General features: G+C 55.6%; 1 protein-coding gene across 2 annotated transcripts in view; it reads right to left on the bottom strand.

The window, feature by feature from the left end:
* The window catches only part of NEURL1 (neuralized E3 ubiquitin protein ligase 1), a 79,239-nt gene that overhangs the window by 19,535 nt on the left and 33,692 nt on the right, over positions 1-26,012 (bottom strand). The window contains exons 1-3 of one of the 2 annotated variants that reach the window (XM_004749330.3): positions 13,326-13,668; positions 774-1,015; positions 43-364 (exon numbers count right to left, since the gene is read on the bottom strand). In XM_004749330.3, the coding sequence (XP_004749387.1) occupies positions 43-364; positions 774-1,015; positions 13,326-13,359 (598 nt within the window). In that variant the 5' untranslated portion in view covers positions 13,360-13,668. Of the gene's footprint in view, positions 1-42; positions 365-773; positions 1,016-13,325; positions 13,669-26,012 lie in introns of those variants that run through there. The other variant, XM_004749329.3, reaches the window with a different exon arrangement.

The raw sequence follows: 26,012 nt of genomic DNA on the forward strand, positions 1-26,012 counted from the left end.
TCACACCCCAGCACCTCGGAGGCACGGGGAGCGGGCACTCACCAAGCAGCTGGACGCCCCGCGTGAGGCCGTAGACATCCACCAGGGCCCAAAGCGGGTCGGCCGTGCGGACCCCGTTGAAGAAGAGCATGGCAGCTGAGTCGTTGATGCGGTAGAATACGCGGCCCTTCTTGTCCACCCAGAAAGCGATGATGTTGCCCTCGTTGGCAAACTCCTCGGGCAGCGCCTTGGCCCAGAAGCCGCTCTGGGACACCAGGTCGGGGCAGGCGTACTTGGGCAGCGAGTCAGGGTGGATGCGGGACGGGTCCTTGCTCGTGAAGCCCAGCCGCAGCGCCCCGCTCCAGCAGCACTGCTTCTTGGTGATCTGGACGGGAAAAGAAACCCTCAGAGGGCGGCCCCTGCCGGGCCCAGCCTCTCTAGCACCCACCAGGGCCCAATGGGGAGGGAGTGGGTCCTTCCCAGTGGACCACCTGGGGTGGACTCCCCTGCGAGGAGTGGGGGGTTCACGCCTCCCTGCTGGCCTCCTCTCTCTTCTCTGGGAACCTTCCCACAGGCTGGTGACAGCTCATGGAGGTCCCCATGGCCACACCCCTCCCCCACTCCCGCTCTGTCCCACAGGGAAGGTTGAGGAAGGAGGAGTAAGAGGGTCCAGCACGAGGAAGGTGAGGAAGAGCGCGAGTGGCAGCACAGAGGACGAGAAGGGCGGGGTGCAGCGGGAGCGGGAGGCATTGCTGGTCCCCCGGATGCACCGAGAGCAGAGAGGGAAGCCCCACCTTCAGCCTGACTTGCTCGTAGATGAGGACCGGGCGGTTGCTGAAGGTGATGGCATTGCAGAAGCTGGCCTGCCTCTTGACGGCCTTGTGGCTGAGGTCCATGAGGATCTGGGAGCCCTTGGTGTGTGGGTGGAAGAGCAGTGGTGTGGCTGGGAGCCCCCCGCCAGGTGGTCCCGGAGCACAGTGCTCCTGCTTGTGGTGGCGTCGGTGAGAGGTGACAGGGAAGGGGCCCCCGATGGAGTCTGCAAAGGAATGAGCCATGATGACAAGGCTGTGGCAGAGACCCCTGAAGCAGCAGAGGGCTGGGCACAAGCAGAAGTTGCTCATGGCCCAGGACAGCCACCATCACTGAAACTCACCCGCCAGCACCTTTGGCCACCATCTCTTGCCACAGCCCCCTTCACCACCTACCACTGTGTAGTATCCATCACCATCAGCCCTGGTCCTCTGCCTGTCTCCCACCACTGACTACAAGCTACTGCTACTCACCAGTACTTCTCGCCATCTACCCTCCACCACCCACCTTTGTGATAAACCAGCATTTATTACCAACATCCACCACCATGCCCTGCCACTCCCCACCACCATCATTTTATTTTATTCAACCAATATTCATTACAGACCTACTTAATACCAAGCCCTGCCCTAGGAACGGGGCATACAGGCAGGAAACACACATGGATCCTTTCTCAAGAAGACAACAGCCCAGGAAAGGAAATAGGACATACGCAGGAATCACAATAAAAATGGCCGACAGTGATTAATGCCGAAAGGATGGAACGGCAGGTCACTTCTCAGGAAGGTCTCCTGGAGGAGGGGAGGAGGAGGAGAGGGCATGGAGCTGGACTGACAAGGCTAGGCTGCAGTGCCCATGTGACCTTGGAGCTGCCCTTGGAGACCAGCAGAGTAGCTGGGCTCCAGAACCACGCCCATGGCTGCCCTCCGTCAGGGCCACCCCTCCCCACCTCAGGCAGCCCTCCGGCTTCATACCACCCACGCCCGCCACAGATGGGCCTCGGCACCCAGGCTTCCTGATGGAACTCAGATTGGCCTCAAGAACCTCTGGCCGCGAGGCACGCCACTTCCTCCTGCTGATCGCTCTACCGCACCCCAAAATGGGACAGAGGAAAGGATGGGGCGTGGTCCAGGGGAAGGCACGTTACAGGCATGTGGGGGTGGTGTCCAGGAGACAGGGCAGCGATTAGAAGGAACGTGGAGGAGGTGGCAGGTAGCTTGTATCAGTCACTCACTGGCTGTGTAACCTTAGGGACGTCACTTCCCTGCTCCAGCATAACGGGTAGCTGGAGCTCTAAGACATGTCTCAGCAGCACCGGAAGTATTAACGCAGTCTTGGCAGTTGGGGACAAGGAGAGATGTTCATTTCTTCCCCAAGATCTGTATCCTGTCCATGAGGAAGGGCAGCCCTGCCCTGTGTCATCAACTTGAGGAAAGAGAGACATGGAAGGTGGGAAGATGGGGTGGGGGGCGTAGGAAGCCACAGAATGGGACAGAAACCTTCTGGGAGGTGTCAAAGTTTGGTTCCTCCAAGGCAGAGATTTAATAATGTAAGAAGCTCAATCAGCATCAGGCCTTCTCAGAGGTTTTCCACTCCCTAAAGAGGAGGAGAGGTGTCCAGGAAGGAGAGGAAGACAGGAAGGGAGGAGAGAAGGAGAGAGCAATATCCTGAGCTAGGAAGACCCTGACTTCGGTCCAGGCCATATTTGTATCACTTTGCATCGCTTTGCATCTTTGCTTCCTTCTTCCCAAAGGGCCCCAGACACCAGCGTCCATGGTCCATGGCCAGCCAGACATCCTGCGCGTGGGAGGCGGGGCTGGAACAAGGAGGAGTTCCTCTTGTTCCCACTAAGAGAAGAGGCTAGAATCACATGACAGTGCTCAAGGCCTTTAAAGCCACCAAGCAGTGAAGGTTGGAACTGCTCAGAGGTGACCCAGTCAGTCTGGGAAGGATACCTGGAAGAGGTTGGGTGGCCCCTAGATAGTACAGTGTAAGGGAGGTCATTCCAGGGAAGGGGGCTGTTGGGATGAAGGACAAAGAGTGGCCACAGGAAACCTACAGGTGCCCTGTCTGGAAGTGGTATCCTTTGGGATAGGCCAGCCTCAGGCACCGCTTGACTGCTGGTTTCAAAAAATACCAGCTGGGGAAAGGGATTAGAGATTGTGGTACAGGTATACAATGGAATATTACTTACCAGAGAACAGGGAATGGACTACTGATATGAGAGGCAACATGGATGAATTTCAAAATAATTATCCTGAGTGATATAAACCCATTTTTAAGAAATAGGCAAACACAATCCATGGAGTAACTGTAGGGCTTCTATTCCTTTCGAAACAGAAACCTATACCCCGTCCCATTTGTCCCGATCTGAGAAATGCACACTAAGGGCTAGTGAAAACACATAGCCCGGAGGTCACCTGGGTGGGGGAGGGGGAGGGATTGCAAGGGGCACAAGGGAATGTCTGGGATGATTGATATGTTCACCCTCTGGATCGTGGTGATGATCTCATGGGTGTATACGTATGTAACCCCCCCAATTGTACACTCTGAACGTATGTCAATACAACTTACAACTCAATAAAGCAGGTTGTTAAACCTGTTGAGCCCAGCAGTTGATCACAGCCTCTCCCACAGGGCGACTCTCCAGCCTCCACTCAGGTCCCATGGACCAACCACAAGACCTCAGCTTCCTTCAAAATGCTCCCTCTCCTTCCCACCCATCCTGGGTGGGGTCCTAGGGTTCTGCAAAAAGACCCAGAAAACACTGACTCTGGGCAGATATGGTGGAGACACCCAGGGCCAGAGATCCAGGCCCTGGGAGGACCATATCCCTGGGCCTCCCTTCCACCGGAGGACTTTGGGTGGGCAAGGGTGGCACAGGACCAGCTACCCTGGCTGACAGCAAGACGGATGGAGAAGGAAGGTGAGGGAAACCCTGGTCCCTGGGACACAATGAGCACCCAGACGGGTGACCTCACATACAACTATGGGTACATGAAGGTACTCCAGACCCTAGGAGACAGAGACTTATTTCTTCCCTAATCCCTTGGGTCAGGAATCACACGTTTACACACGTACCGTGCACACACACATATTCATGTCCACAGGGATGTATGAAACGGCACGTGTAGGACACAGGTCCAAGCACCCATGGACCACATACCTCTAGTAATATGGACAGCCGCGGGCCAGGCCCTGAACGGGGAGTTGATGTTCACCCACCGGTTTCAGCCTTAAGGCAAACTCTAACTGGAGAGAGGGATATCACTAGCCCATATGACTGATGAAGGCCCTGAGCCTCAGAGACACTGAGTGGCTTGCCCCCGGTCACCCAACTGCCACAGAGAGCCTCCAGCGGCCGAACGCAGGCAGTCCCACGGTGAGGCCTGTGGCTTCGCCATGAAGCCCCAACAGCCACAGGGGTTCTGTGTGCTGGACACATTCTTTTAAAAGCATATTAAATTATACTCGCGACTGGTAAAATATGGGGGGAAATGTTTGTCCATGTGCCACGCAGAACCATTTTGAGTAGCACACTCGGGGAGACCCGGCATTCTGCTAGGCTGCTTTCATGATACACGTGTGTAGGCCGCCAAGACAGAAACACAAACCATGGTGCCTGCATGGCCCTCCTACACGGCTGGATATAAAATGTGGCATGTGCCCACAAGGCACCCCGCTCTGCATTCACAAGGGTATAAGGAGGAGGGGCCTCGAAACTATGCTGAGTGACAGAAGCCAGCCCCAAAGCCTACCTATGCTCTGATGCCTTTGTAGGACATTCTGGAACAGGCAAAACTACATAGCTTGAAAGCTCCAGAGTACTGGAGTTTGGGGAAGAGGAAGACACAGGGGCACAAAGGGAGTTTCTGCAGTGATGGAATGTTCTTTATCTTAACTGTGGCAGTGCTCACACAACTTGCACATTTGTCACAGCTCCCCAAACTATACACTTAAAAAGGATGAGCTTTATTATCTACAAATAATGCCTCAAAAGCAACAACAACTCACAAATCAGCGTCCCCTGAGATGGAGGAAAGGGAGGCTGACCACCGCTGCTGCCATCAGCCCACGGCAGGGAGTGCCTAGGATGTGGACCACTGAACAGGAGACACCGAAGCCTGGTTGTCCCACAGCTCTCGGCCTGAGCCTTTGGGGTGGGAATAAGGGAAGTGTTCTGGCCACTACAAAGCACATTCACTGACTCCTAGACCTGCCTGCCTCCAGGGGGCGCCATTCACACAGACTACAAGAGGAATGGGTCGCTCTGAGGCATCCAACAAGCTGGTGATTGTCACCTCACCAACCCCTGCTGTCCTTGCCTGCGAGCTCTCTCCTCCACCTCAGCTGGCATTATGCCCTGGGGGGAGGAAGGAGAAAAAGCGGAATGAGAATTAACACTGGGCACAGCTCTGAAATTCAGGGCCAGAGGGGCGGCTGAGGGCAAGGCTCCTTCCCTACGCCATCCTAAAAGGCTCCCTCCCTGCACTTCAACAGACACTATGGCCCTTAAGGTCTCCATTCTAGGGATGAGTTACGATTCCGACTGGTTAGCCAACTTGCTGGAGCTCACATAGCAATGAAGTGGCAGAGCTGGGACTTGGACCCTGATCTTCCAATGCTGCTCATAGGGGTCCTTTACTCTACTAGGCATCTAATACTAGAGCCCATTTTCCCCACAAGTCCAAGATGGCAGGCATAGTGGGGAAAGGCTGCATGGAGAAGGCACTGGCCAGTCCCAGCTGGGGGAACAGCCACAGCAAAGCAAGCATTCTCAAGATACTGGGACACTACTCCCCCACTGGCCACTGGTCCTGGTGGAGCCCCAGTCTCCCCATCTGGCTCCCAGCAGAGCTCTCCTTAGTGACAGGTTTACAAGCTTCCCGGGAGCCACAGTGGGAGGAACCCCCCCACAGGCGAGGCTGCTGCTGACACAATGGAAACTCCCCCACAGAGCCCATTCTTCCTGGGCATTTATGAGGTGCCAGACACAAGCCTGGCCAGCGCTCCAGGTAACCCTCAGCTAGCTCTGGACCACATTCCTGCCTCTGGGTGGGGTCCCAGGGGGAGATGCCGGGACACAAGGCAGCCTCTAGAGTGACCTCCTCACTGCCCCCATGCCAAGATCTGCCCCAGAACCATCCTGGCAGAGCCCCGCACGCCCAGGCTGAGCTGAGCTGGACTGCCAAGGAGAGGGCAGTACTAGCGACAGTGACCAAACCCCATGTGATTTTATAGGTGGGGTCTTCATTCTGCCCCCAGTGCCGTTAGGACACAGGTCCTGGGACGTGAAGTTACCCAGACAGAGCAAAGGGCACTGATTACGAACCCAGGCCTGCTGCCTCCAAACCCAGCAGCTCTCTCACTAACTGTGAGACCTCTGGAGCCTTGCTTTTCTCACCTGTGAAATGGGGGTCATGGCATACCTTCTTCACGGGATTCTTGTCGGGATTAAATGAGATGATGTATGCAAAACTACCCAGTAAGTGGTTGCTATAATAATGATGATTATTATAATAATTATTATAGATAACAGCTAATAATTATATTATAATTAAGCACAGTTAGCCTATCAGTACTTATTATATAACAATAATAATTATTAATGCTACTGACATCGACCTGTGTTCTCGTACCTCCATACCTTTGTTCAAGCTCTTCGCCCCTCCCCACCATACAGCTTCTTTCCCTGCCCCACCTCCCACCTCCACTTCTCCAAGTCCCATCTGTCTTTCAACACGGAATCGCATCGCACTCAGGACCGCCTTGCACTGAGTCTGTGACGCTGACCCCAGGGCTGGCATGCTTGTCTGCATCTCTGACGAAGGAGACCTGTCTCACTTTCTAGACAATGGGGATCAGGGAACAAAGAGCTTGAACCCTGGAGTCAGGAGGCCATGGGTTCAAACCCCAGCCCTGCCACAGACTTGCTGTGTGACTTTGGGCAAGTCACTTCACCTCTCTGGACCTTGATCTCTTTCTCTGTAAAACAGGGTCATCTTAGCTGCTCCGCCCACCTCTCCTGGTTGCTGTGACCACCCAGGGAGTTCATAGATGTGAAAGAATTTTGCAAACTTGGAACACCAGATCCCATCATAAGGTCTTATTTTTTTTTTAATAAAAGCAATAAATCCCACTGTAGGAAATCACCAGCTCTTTTCAGCCCAGTGGGAGGCCAGACACTCTGGTTTTATCTTATCCCAAACACCCTAATCCTGGATTGCCAGGGTAGTCCTGATTTAGACTAGCTTATACCCATGCACTGAACAGGGCTTGCTCTCTCTGGGGTAAAGACAGTGGCAGCCAGTTTGAAGGGTGGGAAAGCAGGTGGGGAGGGGGCTTCAGTGAGAGAGATGATTGTAAAACAGGGCAGATGTGACCTTCTTAGGGGTCATTAAAGGGGCCCACCTCCCTCATGTGCCTCTTGCCTCCAGGCTTGGTCCAAGCGCATTTCTCTGCTGGGGATCTTTCTCTCCTTCCCACCGACTTACCTGCCTTTCTCTCACTCATCCCTCAGACCTGGATTTTAAAGCCCACTTTCCCCTAGAAGTCTCTCTGGCCCCAGATTAGGTTCAGGGCCCTGCTATGGCCCCCCAGGGACTCTACCCACACACCCCTAACAGAGCCTCCAGCACCCAAGTAGCCTCTCTCAACTCTGCTCCCTCCACAGAATTCCGTGCAAAGGCCCTGAGTTGCCTACTATCTGCAGGACACTATACATCTTCTCCACACCCAGAACGGTCGAGAAGAGAGTCACTAGGATCATCTTCTGTGCTCTGCGGTGCAGCTTTCTGGCGAGGAAAGGCTGCAGGGTTATTTGTGTCTGTCTCCCAGATGGACCCTGAGCCTCCTGGGGGCAGAAGCTCTTTTCGTCTTTTTTACTGCTATTTCCCCAGTGTCTAGCTGAGAGCACAGAGCAGGTGCTCAACATGAGATGCTGAACAGAATGCCCCTATTCGATTCTTCAATCCACTGACCAACTGGCAAGTGTCCGGGGAGTACCTACTCTGTGCCTTGCCCTTTCTGGTGTCCTGTGGAGAAATCAGAGAAAGAGGGACTAAAAGGACAGCTTCCTTCACTGCCCAGCACCAGGATCCCACCCACACTGCATGCCTAAGAACCTGTAACAGCTCCCCACTTGCCTGCCGGAAAAAAGGAGGAAAGGAAGGTGATGAGAGTGGATGGTTTCTTTGGTATCAAATACTGCAGCAGATGTCCTTCTCATGCAACCTCTCCTCACCCTCCCAGTCCTTGCAAGACAGGTGTCTGAAGGAAGCAGCCTCCAAGATGGCCCCAGTGATCCCCAATTCCCCCTCCTGGCAGTCATGCCCTCTTGCAGACCTGTCCCTTTGCGTGTGGAGCAGACCTAGCAGCCAGCTTCCAGTGCATGGAATACAGCTGAAGTAATGGGATGTCATGCCCAAGACCGGGTATCAAAAGCCTTCAGTCTCCATCTTGGTTACTTTCTCTTGCCTCTCTTGGGTTTCTGTGTCTGGGGGAAGCCAGCTGCTGTGTTTTGAGGAAACCCTGTGCAGAAGCCCATGTGGCAAGGGACCAAGGACTGCCAATACCCACGTGAGTGAGCCTGGATACGGATCCCCCTCCAGACAAGTCTTCAGACTTGGAGACCACAGTCGCAGCCAACAACTCAACTACAACCTCCCAAGAGACATTAGGCAGGAGGTACCCAGCTAAACTGTGGGTCAGGATTTCTGACCCACAGAATCTGAGATAATGAAATGTTTGTTTATTTATTTATTTTTTTATTTTTTTAATGTTTGTTGTTTTAAACCACTAACTTCTGGGGTAACTTGCTGTATAGTGGATGTGCTTTGCAACAGTATATTAGTCCCATTTTATAGATGAGGAAAGAGAGGCTCTAAGAGGTATTAACTCACCCAAGATCACATAGCTTTCAGGTGGCAGCTCTGGGTTCTGATTCGGGTAACGCACTCTCCAGCTGCCCTCGGTGATCCCCCCCTCGCTGGCCAGCCAGCTAGGTCCGCTCTCGGCGACGCGAACCCTGCGGCCCACCCTAGTTGGTTTCTCCATGCCCACATATATCCACCTTTGTGTTTCGGGGTTAGGAGTCATGTCAGGCCTCTCATCTCTCCTCAGGCCCTGCCTGTGCATACAGCAGGCCCTGCTGCTCCCTGGAAGACTGAATGAATCCATGACGATGAGTGGGGCAAGGGAGGACCGCGAGGAGTGGGCAAGATCGGCACCTTCATCACCAAGTTGATCTCCCCACACTGAGCCTCCTGCTCTCAACTCATTCTGTGACATCCCAATTTCTGACATTCCCAACAGATGTGCATACAGCTGTGCCTCCCTCACTGCTGGGAGGCGACCAGCCCTCTTCTCCCCCTCCCCGATCCTACCCCAAGATTCCAGATGATAGCTATCCTGGGTTCAGCTCTGGGCCCATCTTCCCAGCAGCTCCCCAAAGCCCCTGGGCCAGGCCTGGGAGACTGCAGGGTTGGGGGGAGCACGGCTCGGTCACATAAATCCATACACCACACAGACTGTCCCCTGGAGCTTCCCTCATGCATGTGTACATGTGTGCACACACACAACCAGAGAGTGTGGCTGATGATGGACACGAGACCCATCAGGGCTGGAGGAGGCAGAGACACTTGGGGTCCCTCGAGGAGGCCAGGTGTGCGTGTGTGTACACACGGACATACAGAGGCCAGGAGGAGCCTCCAGGGAAACCTTCGCAGAAGCACATTCATTTCCAGGGTGCTCACGGTGCACTAACGCCCATGACCTACTTAACCCTTTCTACTATCCTTCAGGGTAAATATTACCATCCCCGATGTACAGAAGAGGACAATATACAGAGGAAGAAACTGACCCAAAGTCACAGAGCCAGTGGATCCGGATTCAAACTCTCACCAAGAACACCTGCCCCACCATCCCCTTCCTCTCTAGCCTTGCCTGGTGTCACTGCCCAGCTCAGGTCTCACATCCTCCAAAGCTGTCCTTGACAACGCCATCCTACCTGTCCCCCAGGTCACCTACAGCCCCAGCTGCCACACGGTCCAGCCACGCAGGGCCTCTACCCCTCACTCTTCCTCTTACTCAATTACCAAGGATCCACTGGGTGCCCGCTGGGGGTGGGGGCAGACACAGAGCTGGGTTAAGAGAATAAGACGGATCAAGCTAAGCCACCCCACCTGCGGGCTCACCTTGGCCTAAGCCTCCAGAGCTGCCGCCAGGAGACAGACAGCCCCCTCCATGTGAATCGCAGATCCCACAAGCCATGGGATGCCCCTTCCCCTGCTGCCTGTGAAGGAACCCGAGAAGGAGAGTGGGGAGCCGGCTGCAGAAGGGGCAAGCCCTGACTTCCCACCCGAGCCACCAGCGCCATGACCTCAGCCAACCACTTCCCCTTCTGGGCCACAGCATCCCCCTCTGTGAAAGGACACAATTGGGAACCAACTCTCAAGTCTCTGCACCCCAGCATCTAGGGTTTGTTGGTCCACAGATGTGCCACACATGTCGGGGTGAATACGTGGGTGCCATCCACGCATCAGCCCCTCAGCGCTGGGCCTGTCCTTGCCGGTGGGGGAGCCCTGAAGGAGGCGAAGTGGGAAGGCAAAGAAAGAAGAGGGGAGGGGAGAGGCCGGTCTGTATGGCTGCTGCCTCCTTCCATGCTCTCCACTCCCCAGTTCCTGCCCTCAAGACTGGGAGCAGCTCGGGAAATCTGCCGGATGAAAGACATCAAGCGTGTAACTGCCGAAACCATTTTGCAAATGGGAATTAATTTCTCCCATGGGTCTCCTGCCAGGCTGGTCCCAGAGGAGCCTGACTCTTCACCACCAGCCCTAATATACACAAACAAACAAACACACACACACACACACCTCTCATGCAGAAACACTGACATCTATCTACAGAATAACAGGGACATGTACCCCGCACAAAGTAACACAAGTGTGACGGCTCACACACGTATACGCAGGCTTAGCGTGAAATCCCTTAAATATTAGACAGATACGTACACGTCCCATGCTACACAGCACGTGGTAGCCACAGACAGAGCCCCCAGCACAGGTACACCACCTGCAGACACCAGGAACACCGACAGCCAGAACATGTCCACAAACATTCGGCTAGAAACCCACCCGCAAACATACACACAGTCTGGGGTCACATGCTGTCACATCCCCATCATCTCTGTCACCCAGCAATTCAAAACCTTCCCTTTGCACCAAAGCCACATCACCAGGGCCCACGGGGAAGATACGATCAAGAACTATGTAAGCACTCTCTGGGAGTCAGGCTGTGGGCGGAGAGCGTCCCTAGGAAGGAGCCATACCTTTGCATCTCCCACTTCCTGCGCCCCCCAAAAGAAGGCAAAATGAGAGCCACTGAGGCAGCCAGGGCATGGGTACAGGCATGGGCAGTGTGAGGACGTGCACGCTGAGGCTCCAGCTAAGGGGCCCTATGACATGGGCAAGGACACCCATATCCTCCAACTGCCCTCTCCTACTCGTCTTGACAGTAGGTTGAGGCTAGGGGCTAGGGCCAGCTTGGCAGGAGGCCCAGCCTCTGGAGGGGGTGGGTCTCGGCTGAGGGCAGGGGAGGGAAGGAGGGCAAAGCAGATGAAGCATTTCATTAGCGCTCACCAACGTCTACCGGGCCTGGAGGCCCAGCTCCTAGAGCTCTCAGCCCACCCTAAGTAATCTCCTGCTCCGGTGGGGAGAGAGCGGGAGTCTGACCCTGGCTTCAGAATGCTTTTCCAAGCCTGTGCTCAGTTCTCCTCATGTTCAGTCCTTGTTCACACCCTCCCAAGTAATCCTCACCACAGTCCCGAGGAGGGCACTGCTGTCAGCCCCATGAACAGATGAGAAAACCAAGGAAGACACTTGCCCTCGAACACGTGTCTGTGCACCGGGGAGCAGGGGCTCGAGAAGTCCGTGTGCTGTGTTGGGTGGTCTCAGGGTTCTCACTCCCCTCAGAAGCCCGTGCTCTGGGCCAGCTGGAGGACAGTGGGCTGCATCCTGGGCCTGTTCTGAGGGCCTCTCTGTCCTTCCCAGGCCACAGGATTGACCAAGTCTGTTTCCAGTGGAAAATGCCAGCCTGCACCCGACCCTCTGCCAACGGGCCCTGTTGGGGCCAATGAGCCCTGAGAGGAGCCCCCGCCCTGTGGACACCCAGGGCCAGGCCCAGGTCAGCCCAGTCCGAGTCTCGGGCCAAGGACCAGGCCACTGGCCGGCTCCGGATTATGTGTCTTCCAGGACCTTCCATCTGTCACTGAGCGCTGCAGGCCCAGGACAAAATTTATTTCCTTTTACGAGAGTCAGGGATGTGCTTTTCCCATGTCTCCTTTCCTCCCTTTTTCTTTTTTAATTAGAAATTACTCTCGCAAAGTCCAGAGCCTGGAAGGGAAAAGCCACCTGGTCACCAGATCCAGCCACAGCTTCCTGATCGCTCCTGCCACCACCCCTCCCTCTTCCCGGGGCCTCTCCCAGGTTCCTTAGTGCCCACTGGACTCAGCAGATGAGGCCGCCCCATCTCCTAACGCCCTGTCTGAGCGGGGAGCAGGGGACACAGGGAAGTGTGGCGGGGACTGCCCAAGGTCAGCCCACACTGCTCTGGCCCCAGCTGGTTTGTACAGAAAACCCAGCTCCCGGGGCCCAGCAATGACAAAACAAGTCCCTGGGAAGTCTTTCCCTGCTGGGTCTGGTGCCACATCAGCCACATTACTCCCAAGACCACAGCACCGGAGCCAGGCGGACGGAGGGGATGGGAGCCCGGGCAAGCAGCAGCTCTGCAAACAGGGAGCCAGTTTGGTGCTCCTCTCTTCCAGCCCTTCACCTGCCTGCCGGGCGCCCTGTCTGACCGTGGACGTAAACCCCGGGGGTCAGAAGTTCACTGGCCTCCCCTACAAAGCACGCACTTTGCGAACTCAAGCCAGGCCATGTGGGGGGCTGTCACTTGCATATCTGGATGTTGAGGCATAAGCAGACACAGGTACACACCCACAGACACCTCGAATGCACCCTTGTGAGCACAGATACACACACGCACTCATGCACACACGTGTGTGCCCACACATCTCTCCACGTCTCCATCATGGATCACAGTGCTGACCTCCGTGGCCTGCATCCCGGGACTTACAAACAGGTTCTCCCCCGCTGTCTAGCTACGGTTTGCGTCGGTTCTGGGAGCAGAGGGTATGGACCCCCAGGACCTCACACCCCATGCGGAGTCAGCACCCGGAGAAGGTGAGAGGGGAGTTCAACAAGACTTTGTGGGGAGACTTCACCTCCTGACCTCTGCTGACTATCAGGGAAAGCCCCCCTCTTCCTGCTTTCCCCAGGCTCCCTTGCTGGCTCCCACCCCAGGGTCAAACACCCTTCTGTGGTTGAGAGGCACCCCCTCCCGTGGCCCCAAAGCCCAGCAAGGAGGAAAGAGGCAGGGGGATGATCATGCCCTAGCCCGAGGGCCCCAGGACCCCCGCCTCCCCAGGTGGTCCCCAGGCTGGGAGTGGGCGGACCCCCTGGCATCAGCTGGGGCCTTACCGTGGAGGTTGCTCCGGGTGATCTGTGCCCCCATCGCGGGCAGCGGTCAGCACAGCCACCTTCGTTTGGCCGGCTGGCCTCCTCACCAGGCCACCCTAGCCGCCAGCTGCCCTCCTCCTGCCCCTCCTCCCCCGCGGCCAGCAGCCGGCATGGCAGGGCCGGGCCCGCCCCTCCTGCGTCCCCACCAACTGCTTCCCGCACACGGCTGCCTGCCTGCGAGGCCAGCCACACACACACACAGACACACACACGCGCGCGCGCACTCAGGCACACGCAAGCACACCCCTCTGGCCCTGCTCGCCGCCTCTAGCTCCCACCCACTCCCCCGAGCCTCCCCCACCGCCCTGCACTGGTACAGGCAGTGGGATCTGTCATGTTTATTTACATAAGGAGGAGGAGACTGGAGGCTTCCTGAAATAGCCGGGCTCCAGAAAGCACGGGAGATGCCCCAGCCGGAGCAGACGCGCGCGCACACACACACGCGTGCACACACACACACACACGTGCGCGTGCACATGCACACATATGCTCATTCCCCATCACATACCTCTTCACAGACACCCGCATGCACACAGCCTCACTGTCCCCTCAGGCTTCCTGCCACCCGCAAGAGACTAGGCGCCTACTACCTGCAGACCTTGGACAAAGACATTTAGGGCACCACGGTGAGCAGAAAACACACTGTCCGATCCTCAGGGGGCTTACACTCTGGCTAGTGGAGCTTACTAACAAACAGCTAACATGGCTTCTGGTTTCTTCCAGGCTCTGTCACAAATGCTTCAGGAGTATTAACCCCTTCAGTCCTCACTGACTGATGAAAAGGTCAGTATTATTCTTATTATCAGTAAGTACCATTATTACTATTATTATCTCGCAGATGAGAAAAATGAGACAAAAAGAGGTTACCAGCCTAGAAAGTGGCAGGGCTGGGAAGGAAACCCAAGAATCTAGGTTTTCATCCGCCCCCATCACCCCTTTAACTGTAACATCCACAAGCACACACCAATATATAGAGATCTCACCACCTGTCTGTGCCACATCACACGGAAGCGTATGACATGGGCTCTCATAAGCATTCACCATCATGCACACTTAGGACCCTACTGCCCACCAGCCTTGTGTAAGTCAGGCACAGTGGGCACTCTCATTGGTATTCTCGATGGCAGATGCTAGTGTTAGGTCCATTTTACAGAAAAGGAAGTTGAGACTCTAAAAGGCTCAGGAAATTGCCTGAGGTGACCCACCAGGTCAGAGGCAGAGCCAGGACTCAAGCCTGGGTCTACAAGACACTCCCACAGTTCATCACCCTTTTGCAGGCTCTCTACAGAACAGGGATCTCTCCCAGGCCCTGGCCCAGGCCCCAGCCCCTGTCCTCAGGGCCAAGGATCTGGGTTCCCAGGGAAAGATCTGGGTGGGGCTGGAAGGCCTGGGAGCAGAGGTGTGGGGGCTGGGGAAAGAGCTAAGGCAAAGACAGGGTTGCCCCGTATTAGATGGGACTCAGAGGCCTCAGCACTAGGAGGGGCAGTGCTGGGCTCTGAGTCTTCACCTCAACACCCTGCTGTTACCAGCCCTGAGTAGGTCTGGGGGACAGACATCAGGCCTGATTAGCCAGAGAGCAAGGCAGGCATTGGGTGAACGGGTCCCCAGGCCCAGTACGCTAATCCTCCTACGAGACCAGAGGCACAGCTCGGTGTTCTCCCCAGAATAAGCGCTGACCCCCAGTCCACACAAGACTGCCCCTTCCTCCCGACACACTGTGCTTGTGGCTGTGCGGAGCCCCGAGTGCACGCACCCACACACTCTGGGGCACACACGCCCAGTTCCTCTGCGGAAGGAAACTAAGTCAAAGTCTAACAGAGGAAATAACCTGAACTCCTTTTGTGGGATAAATAATCCTAATGATAGCAAACATGGACTGACTGTGCCAGGGTGTTCTAAGCATATGACTTACATTAACTTGTTCAATCCTGAGGACAATTCTCAGGGATAAGTTGCACTTTTATGCCCATTTTACAGATGAGGAAACCAAAGCAAACAGAGGCTACTGGAGGCTACTGTTGGTGGCAGCAGAGTCAGCCCCCCTCAGCCTGCCTGCCTCCTAATGCCCCTGCCTGGCCCTTCCCAACCAACCCCCTTCACATGCCCCCCCAATATTCCCACTTCCTAGCACTGGAACCCCTCTTCCAGGAAGCCTCCCTGAGACCCTGGGTACAGGGTGAGTCTCCCTTTTTGGAGCTGGTCTCTCCTCTGAGCCCAAGCTGTGCCTCTCCCAACCCTTCATCCTACTCTGCCCTCCCAGAGACGGCCAGGCCTAGCTGTGGTCTTCTTGTCTGCCTGTCCTGGGGGCATCTCAACCATTCAACTTGACCGACATTTGTGTGCACCTGCTGTGCATCAGATGCTAAGTTGGGGACGCAAGGGTAATCAAGAGCAGACAGGCCCTGGCTCTCGAGAACTTATAGTCCAGAGGGAAACATGTTTATCAAGTAGTCTCCCTAAGGAGTATATCATCATCATCCTAGACATGAGTGCTGAAAGAAAGGAGCAGGGTTCTCGGGGAGGCTGAGGGCAGGCTTTCCTGAAAAGCAAACGTGAAGGATAAGCAGGTATGTCCGTGTCCTGTGGAGGTAGCTTTGAAGAGAGAGCTCCAGAGAGTGAGCACAACATGTACAAAGGCCCTGTGGCTGGAGGAAGCCCACACATCCAAGAAGCAGGGTTGGTGCATCTAGAGCAGGGACCACAGTAGGAGCCGGGGAAATTTTCCAGTGGCAAGCCGAGGTGGTCAAAGGACACCCCAGGAGGGCCTTGAAGATCAGGGTGAAGAATCTGGCCCTTTCTCTGAGAGCAGTAGGGAACCTCTGAGAGGGTTTAGCAGAGAGGCAACAAGACCAGACCTGCAGTTCTAAAAGGTCATTCTGCCATCTGGTGTGGAGAATGCACGGAGGAAGAAAAGGTGCTGGGGGAAAACGCAGCAGGGGGAGGAGCACAGGCGGGCCTGGACCTGACTTGCCCTCATGCCCCTCCGGCCTAGCATTGGGCCCACACAGAGCAAATGCTCAGGGAAGAACCCCCGAAACAGAACTGAGTTCCTATAATTTTCTGGACACAGGACTATGGGGTCAGTAACAGGCAGGAATGGGAACCGAGTGAAAGGTCAGCAAACCAGAAGTCCCTCTCTCTGGCCCCTCCCGGTGGACTGGGAGGTGCTTGGGTGGCCCCTGGCCTTCACAGCACCACTGTCTGAAGGGCCTTCCCGCCAGACCTGGCCCCTGTTCCCTATAGTCCACTTCCCCAATTTAAATAGGAAGTGGCAGTGTCCTGGGTCTGAGGGTCCCCCGACCGCCACCCAAGAGCGGCGGCCAGGCCTCCACAGACGAAGCAGCAGCCAGCACCGCGCTCTTCCCTGTCTCATTCACTGGGACATCACATAAAATTTCATTTGGCCAAAGGATGCTGTTTCTGCATGGGTGAAAGAAGCCCGGACCTACGCCATTCACGCTCTCATGGAGCATTCGTAGAGCGCCCGCCACGGACCCACTGGTGAGCAAGACCCAGCTGGCTCCCTTTGGAAGCTGAGCAGAAGCGAGGCTGGGATCAAGGAATGGAGATCCTCTGGCTCTGACGGAATGATCTCAGTGTTCTGTTCTCTAGCCAGAAAGGACGTGAAAGCGGATGTGAAGGATGGCAAGGTTGTGAATGGGATGCAGAAGCTAGAAGCAATTCTACGTACGGTGAGTATCTCATGCACATGATTCCACTGACCCCCACAGCATCCCTGAGATGAGAGCCAGGCCCATCTCGCAGGCTATAAAGCTGAGCTCAGAAAGGATACGTGGGAGGCAACACACGCTGGGGCTCCAACCCAGACCGCCCGCCTCAAAACTCATGCTCCACCCAGGAAAGGTCAAAGTGCAGGCAAACCCCTTACCGAAGAAAGAGAAGAAAAGGGAATAATGGGACCTTGTCCTTAAGAAATTCTACTGGGAGGGAGAGCCTAGGAGATTTCCAAAGGACAGAGGGTGATATCCTAGTGTGGAACTTCAAGGAAGGTGGGGAGACTGTGGACTGGCATAAGACTGGACTTCTTGTCTGCTAGCGGGAGAGACCATCCTGGAAATCTTGCAGAAAGTAGACCTGTCCGTGGCCTGCATGGGGCCTGCAGTGCTTCAGAGCCCATGGCAGAAGGCAGGGCTGGATGCACCCTGGGGGAGCAATTTGGTGTGTCAGAAACCCTGCCAATCTTCAGGAAGAAGCCCCTCCCTTTCTGCTGGCCCCTGCTCTATCCATCTCTGGCTGCAGGGAACCTCCACCCCCTTGGCTCTCCGAACCCACTCCACTCCCAAGACCCTCCTCTCCCTGTCATCTCCCTGTCTTCTGATTCCTTTCTGCCTGTTCCTCTTCCCTCTTGGGTGCCATCTTGTCTCCATGGTGGGCTACCCAGCCCACCAAGTCCCTCCTCATTCATGTCCCCAGGTGAACCTGCCCTCTCAGAACTTAAAGTCGAGAGCACACCTAGCAAATGTGGAAACAAACACAGAACAAATTCACAACAGAAACCATCACGATCATCGACTCCAAGATCCCTAACGGGAAGGAGCCTCAAGAAAGCTCTGGATCCAGTCACTCACTGCCTTCATGAAGGCCAAGAAGTAATGTGCCCATTTTACAGATGCAACAAATGAGGCCTCATAAGTTGTCGACTTTCCAACTGTCACACAGTGAGTATAGAATAAGAAGGACTTAAACTCAGGTTTAATGTCTTCTGTTACTTAACATGACATATGGGTCAGAGCATCCAAAGGCATGGAAGACAAGACTAGACAAGGAGAGGGGTAACTTCTCTTTACGAGGTGGGGGCACAGGGGACTCAGGTCTGGAGAGGACCAACAAGAGAGATCAGAAAGGGGAGGCGGCCCTGCTGGGGGCTGGGGAGGAACAGGGCGGCAGTTCCTGGTTGCTATAGTATCTTTGTCGTCAAGAACAAGGGATAATTTGATTGAGCCGATGAGTCACCTGGCATTTGAGGCGTAAGGCCAACCTACCAGGACCATCCTCCTGACCCTATTAGACGAGGCCTGGTGCAGGAGAACGGGAAGCAGGGAGCCCCACCCTAAAGCTTCCTCCCTTGCCCAGAATCAGGACGAGAATGCGAGACAGGCAATGTGCATGGAGATGAGGATAGAAACACACAGGGACACAGACAGAGAGCATGAGACCAGAGCCAGGGAGTCTACAGGACGTCCTCTGGGGCTGGGACAGGTGCCCCAGCAGTGACAGCTGCCAGCCGCCCGGGATGATGGGAACACAACAGGTGCAGAGGCGTGGGCGGAAACTGAAAGGGAATCTGAGAAAACAGCCTGGAGTTGGCTGCCCCTCCCAGACCCTGGGCCCTGTGCCAAGCAGGCCTTTCTCAGACCCTCCAAGACACAAACACACCTACGCCTGCTTCCCAGGGCCAGCCTGGCCAGCCTGGACCAGACAGAGGGGTCACCATCCATGCCAGGCAGAAAGGACAGAACAAGGAAGAAACCAGGCTTCAAATCCCAGGACAGAGTGTGCCAGATGGAGCCCACACCCTCAGAGCCCCTACCCGGAAGCAAACATTTGCCTATGATAAGACTTATGTCACCGGCCAGGGAGGGTAGATGGATGCCCTCCCCGCCTTGTGCAGGTTGGGGGCTGAGAAAGGCAGGCTCTACCACCACATGACTGGGCAAGCTACTGAGCTTCTCCGAGACCCCGTGCTTGGATCAACCAGTAATAGTAACGATTGCTGTCAATGTTGTTGTTCAGAGACCCTGAGAGCCCAGGAATCCAGGTAGTACCTAGAGGGGCCAAGGTTGCTGCCCAGCCTTAGCAAGGAGAGACATAGGATGCCGAGTATGGGGACAGCTCTAAGTATAAATGTCACACCAAGGAAAAGAAAGGGAGGACAGAGACAGCCCCATCTCCCCCGTCAGGTTAGCATCACTCGCTCGGAGTCGCTCCCCGGCACCTGGCACCCACACCCGGCACCGGCGGGGGCTGTACGTGCCTGACTGCACGCATGCCCGAAATGCAAATGCCATCTCGGGGTGCTGAGGACCAGCAGGTTCATCTAAGGAAGCCGATTCAACATCATCCCTTAGGCAGGTGCTCTGTGTCTGTTCCAGGGCAGAACGAATTTTAAACTTGAAGCTGGTCCTTGTCCCGGGGATCACCAGTGATAAATGGCCAGGGCCTGAATTCATAACGTGCTCCCTCAACTACAACCTTGCTGAGGAGGGTGAGGAAGTGCAGACATGGAGACATGTAGGGGGGAGGTAAGGCAGAGATGAGGCCCAGAGTGACGCAGGAGACAGCCCACATGTGCTAGAGCAAGACACGAGCCTCACCCCTCCAAGATGCATACTCCTACCGGACTGATCCTGCCCAGCCTGTCCGGGATTACGAGAAAAGCCGGCAGCTGAGAGCAGGAGGTTAAATCCTTTCTCTGCAGGCAGAGACCACCCTCCCCCACACCCCCACCAACACACACACACACACACACAACTTTAGACCCCAGGACTCAGGCAGAGCTCAGGGTGCCCACCCCTTCTGGAGCCCAGCCCCCAGCCAGCTGAAGCCACCCCCAGTCTGAGAGTCCCTACCCCCCTGCCTCTAAGGAGTCTGCTCTCTGGCTCTCTCCTGCTTCCTGCCCCTCCCAGGTCCAGCTTAAGGAGGAAGGGCAGCACCCAGGACCAGCTGGCTCAGCCCCCACCCCCACTTCTGTGCCCTGGCTCTGCCCCCCCGCCCACTGCAGACCACCCACTCCGACAGCCGGGTTCCTTCCGACTTCGGACACCAGCAGGTAGGTGGGTATGACAGTTGGGACTCCCAGGGGCCAGGCCCTGGGGCTGGGGTGCTCCCAGCAGGGCCGCTGCAACCAGTTTCCACTGAGCTGACATCAGTAAACGCTACTTGATGTGACCACTTACTACACTAGGCAACTAGGCTGCCTGGGTTCAGATCCTGGTTCTAACACCGACGAGGTATCTATCCCCTCTTCTGAAAAGGGGGTTGATGATAATGGTGCCTGCCTCAGAGGGCTCCGGGGGGGGGGGGGAGTGAGTTCACACACACACAGGGCACTCAGAACAGTGTGGGAGGCAGAGGAGCACACACCTGACAGGTGAGAAACGGCGGGCACAAGGTGGGGCATGGTGGAGCAGCATCTGCCCGCAGGCCAGCCGGCCCTCGTAAGCACTGTGGGGTGCTCCTCCTGGGATGGGGGGCAGTGCCTCCCAGCTGACCAACAGTAACAGGCACAGCCTCAGTGAGGATGGGGCTGGTGACCACACGGGGCCCAGGCCAGATCAGGGTGCCCAAGTGAGTCTAGTATCTAGAAAGTCATTCAGCAGAGTGGAGAGAATGAGCTGAGTCCCAGGGGCCATCTGAGAGCAAGTGAGGACCAAGGCCTCAGAATCCCAGCCCGAGAGAGAGAGAGAGAGAGAGAGAGAGAGAGAGAGACCCCTACCAGAGGTGCTTTTCCAGCTACCCGAGGGCCTCTGCCCCTCAGCGCTCCTTCATCCCACCAGGACGAGCTGCCTCCCACCACCCACCATGAACGCCAACACGGCTCCCCTGATAAGCCTTCACTCCTTCCGCAGGGGGCCCAGCACCTCCTCCTCCTATAAAAATCAGGCAGGAATTAAGACAAACTAGTACCCAAATCAATTAAGAAAATCATATCTGCTGCCAGCATCTTGAAACACCTGCTCTGGGCAGGCAAAGGAAAGCACTGGAACTCAGTGGCCTAGATGGGGGAATGGAGGCTCAGACAGGCTGGCCACCATGTCCCAGTCACACAGCTAATACGCAGCGAGGTTGGGATCTGTCTGTACGACCCCCAGACACAGGGCCCCAAGCCCTGGCCTCTCTGCCACAGGGCCTCTTGGAATAATGACCCAGCTCGTCACTTTCACCAAAACAGTACTGGATTTGCAAAAACATTCGGTCCCATCGGGCAGAAGCTCATTTCTTTTAAGAGAAGAGAGAAACAGGCTTGAGGAGATGTAAATGAACTGCCAAAGCCAGAATGTGCCAGAGCCGGCCCAGAACCTCGATCTCAGACAGGAGCCTGGGCTTCGGGGCTTTGTCTATGACACAGTGCTGTCCTGAGAAAAGCCCCCTGCAATGAAATAAACGTGGTGTCATTCAGAGGGGCCCAGGGCGGGCGCAGGCACAGATGTAAGAAATTGCTGATCCCAATATCAGCTACCTCTGGACTTTAGCAGGTGTCCCCGCTGTACATCTAAGCACTCGCCCTCATCAGGGTCTGGGTCCCCTCTGACACTGGGGGGCTCTGAGTTCTGGGAGCCAGAGCTTTACACCATATACGTGTCCCAAGGGGAAGGGCAGACCAATGCAAGGAGACACCAGGTCTCCAAGGCCCTGAGACACAAATGCTCTGAAAAGACAAAGGGAAAGGCAGGTGCTTTTCAGCAGTAGAGGGGCTCAGCTTGGCTCTGAAACAGGAGCCAAAGCGAGTGACTAAGCTGAGGTCCAGCCACTGAACTAGGCCAGCTCTGTGCCCAGCCCCAAGGGCCCTGCAGACATGGGCCACACTAGCCGCAGAGTACAGGACGTCACCGCCAGGCCTAGGGAACCTGTGAGTGAAGTCTATTTAGGGCCCCTCGGACAGGCTGGTGGCTTTCAAGCCTACTAAGCCTATGAAGGAATTCTGGTCCCCAAGACTGCCCCTGCAGCCCTAGGCCCAGATGGAGTCCCCAGTCCCAGCCCCAGACAGCCTCACATCACAGCCTCAGGAAGCCCCACAAACAGGGGCTCTTAGTCCTTAAAGGCCTGGGGACCATGAGAATGTGGCTGGCTCAGGGCTGGCAGCCCTTCCCTCTGGAGCCAGAGCTCAGGCGTGGCTGGACCAAAGGCAGCTGTGGGGACTGTGGTCTTCCTACCTAAAGAACAGCCCAAGACCCAAGAAGGACAAAACGACCACAGGGTGAAGACAATGACAGAAAACCCATCCTCCGCCCGGCAGCTACCCCATCTCCCGTCTCCAGATTGGCACTGCCATCTTTTGCTCCGCCTTCCTTTCCTCTTTCTCTAGTAAGGAATCTCAGGCTCCTCCCCCAAGATGCCACAGGCTTCGGGGCTACTTTCTCCCTCCCTCCCCCCAGCTGCTGGAGCCCAGGGTCAGGCAGGCCATGAGAGACCCCAGGAATGCACAAGGTCACCTCTCCAGCAAGTTTAGAGGACAAAGCCCTCCCTGGGAGTCAGGGCTCCTGGGTTCCGGGCTGGTCCTGTGATCTGTGGGAAAACTTCATAAGGCTTGGGAAGACCTATAGATGCCTGCTTGGGTTCAGAGAGACTCAGGGAGCAGCACTTAGTGTCTGTAGAGGTTCCTCCCTCCTGGCGGGGGTAAGGGCTCCAGAAAGCGGATTAATGCACATCCTGGGTTGGGCCACACTGCCAGGCAGATGGGAGCAGGGCTCTCTCCCTCCCCAGTGGCAACCTTCCCTTCTCTAAAACAATGACCTGCCCCTCACACCTTCTACCCTGCCTAGCCACTGCTCCTGCCCAGAGGGGAGCTCCTTGTCCTCAGGGCCAACGAAGGGAGGTGATTACATTAGCCTCTTTTGGGGGGATCTATTTTTACTAATCCTGATGTCACCTCCACATTTTACCGTATGACTTGGGGTAAATCAATCCCCTCTCCGAGCCACAGTTTTCCCATCTGTAGAAGGGAGGTACTGGACACACGCATTTTAGCTCTGAACCAGGATTTTCCTGAATCAGAGCTATGGGGCGGGGGGGACCATTTGGTGGAAGGCCATTAAGAATTCCTCCCTCTCTGCCACTTTCCACCAAGTTCTGGTGGACAGCCGAGGATGGGCAAGGATGCTTTCAGCTGGGCGTCACTGCTTCTTGGTCCTCTTCCTGACCGGCACGGGTACATCCCCCAGGTTTTGTGGCCTAGTTTCCCCCTTGAGTTCTACTAGCCAGGTCAGAAGTCTGGTATCATCCTGGACTCCCCTGTTTGAGCAGTCACTGTGTCCTTCTATAATCTATCCTCTGGCTACTCCCGAAGTTCAGGCCGCCAGCATCAACCCGATCTGGACAATTCTTCCCAAAGCCTTTGGCCACCTATTCCTCTTCCTCAGGACTGCCAGGCTGACTTTTCTGCCTGACTAATCTAGCTGGGTCACTGTCCAGCTGAGAGCCCACAGTAGATAAACTTGACCCTCCTTTGGGAGCATTCAAGATCCTCTGTGAGCTGGCCCCAGCACATGTGTCTGGCCTCACCTCCTGTGCCATCCCCCCCAGACCAAGTACCTACACCCCATGCACAGGAACCACACAGAGGGGCGCCTGGGGGGCTTAGCTGGTGAAACGTCTGCCTTCAGCTCAGGTCATGATCCCAGGGCCCTGGGATCGAGCCCCATGTTGGGCTCCCTGCTCAGAAGGGAGCCTGCTTCCCCCTCTGCCCCACCCTCCCCCGTTCATGCTTGCCCTTGCTCTCTCTCAAATAAATAAATAAAATCTTTAAAGAAGAAAAAAAGAACCACATGTCTACTTGAACATGGTGCTATGTGTGCTGCGTGTCACAGGGACGTGGCCCTTCAAGCCCTGCTCCTCTCCCTGGAAGGTTCCTCAGAAACTCTGACCTCACCTTTGTCTCTTAGCTCCGAGGGCCCTCTCCTCTGAGATCATCCTAACACCCCAGGGCAGACGGGGCCTTCCTCCTCCAAGACCCATATAGCCCTTTGTGCAGCCCAGCCCTGAAATGATGGAGGTGGGTCCCCTTCCATACTGGGACAACCCAAGGGCAGATGTTTTAGCTCTGGATCCCCAGCATCTACATGGTAGGCACTGGGTAGTACATGAAGTATATCTTATGAAGGAAGAATGAAAAGAGGAAGAGGAAGAGGAGGAGGGAGGAAGAGAGGCCAGGGCTGCTGTTGGGTGGTCTTTATTGGGTACCATGTGCCCCTTATCCAGGCTCCAGAGAGCATCTGTAAGGTCCCCCTCCCAGCCATGATGCCCCAGGTCCCTGCAGACACAGTGGTAGCCAAGGCTGACAGACTGCCCGGCCCCTGACCTCACAGCACCCCCAAGGCAGGGTTCCAGGCCCCCTCACTACAATGGGCCGTACCAGTCAGAGTTCAGCTCACTCAGACAGAATCAGCCCAGAAGCTGAGCAGCCAGGTGTGTCCTGGAACACAAAGGAACCAGAGAGCCTTATCTGACCATCTTCCCTGGAGGCAGCAGGGGAGAACCAGCAGCCCTCAGCCAGGCAGGCAGGACTGCAGGAGGCAATGCTAGAAGCCCTGTGCCAGGCTGTCTCCTGGCCCTCGCTCCCGCTCCTGGAGGCAGGTGGGAGGGGGATGCGCCCCTCCAAGTCGTTTGCATAAACCATCTACAGCAGCACTTTCAAACCCACGCTTCCAAGAAGAAAAAAAGCCCACTGCCATTGCCTGTGGCTTCCTGGTCTGCCGTTTTTCCTTCTCTTTCGTTTTTTTATTTTAATGGCAGGAAGCAGTGCTTCAGGGAGATCACTCCCCTGTTCCTGGCATCACACAAGCTAAATTTTCCCTCCAAACTGAGGGAGGAGGATGAGCGACCATCCTTCAGGTTTCGGTGACTTACAGTTTGCAAAGTCTGTGAGCATCCATGAGCTCGCTCCATCTTCCCGGGAATGGTGGGAGGGGGGCTCCTGCCAGCCCCCATTTTACAGATGGGGAAAGTGAGGCCCAGGGGTTGTGACTTGCACAAGCCACACGGAAGTAGTAAGAGACGGTAAAGAACCCTGTGGCTGCCTCCCCAGCACCCATTCTACTCCAAACTGACAGTGGTTCACCCCGGGTGCTCACCGACATCGCCTCAGGAAGGTATTAAATGCCCGGTTCCCATGCCAGACCAAGTAACACAGAAACTCTGAAGACAGGCCCAGGCATGGGTGTTTCTGAAAGTTCTGTGGGTGGTTCTAATGTGCAGCCAGGGTGGCACCAACCACTGGCAAAAGCCGATCACCATCATATAAACCATGGTTCCACTCCGTTTGCCAGGGATTGGGTCAAGAACTGCCACGTGGCCCACTTTGGGCCAATGACGCTTAGTGGAAAACCTGCCAAACCCCTCTTGCTCCTCATAAAAAAGCCTAAGAGACAGGTTGTTCTTCTTCCTCTAAATATTGTTGTGTCTAGCTGTGATTCCTGGGATGGCCATGGTCATGTCACTACCAGTCCAGAAGGAAGCCAACCCATGGATGGCAGAGCAGAGATGGCACGTACCTACCTCATTCTTGACTACATCCTTGACAGAAATCCACCCACCCCTGGACTTCCTGTGATCTGAGATGGTGTGGCTCCTCATTTTTTAAGCCATTTTTCAAGTTGTTGCTACTTGCAACAACAGCCCTAAGACACAACACTCACCTTCTGCGTCCCCCACCGCACTCATCCCCTCTTAGATCTTCCACCATAGGAAGCACAGCTGACTGAGGGCCGTGGCTCTGGAACTCTAAGATCCATCCCCGACGTTGCTCCATGGCCAGGCTTCCCAGCCCGGCTCCCAGCCAATGACCGAGTGAGGCAGGGATATCAAGGCAGGCTCATTCCTGGGAGAGAGGGCACTTCTCTGACCAGCAGCATGGCTTGGGCTTGAGGACTCCCCATGGGTTTGCTGAACTTTCCTGAGAACTGACTGCAG

The sequence above is a fragment of the Mustela putorius genome, unplaced genomic scaffold, assembly GCF_011764305.1.
Source record: "Mustela putorius furo isolate JIRA1106 unplaced genomic scaffold, ASM1176430v1.1 tig00003909_pilon_pilon_pilon, whole genome shotgun sequence".
Classification (NCBI taxonomy): Eukaryota; Metazoa; Chordata; class Mammalia; order Carnivora; family Mustelidae; genus Mustela; species Mustela putorius.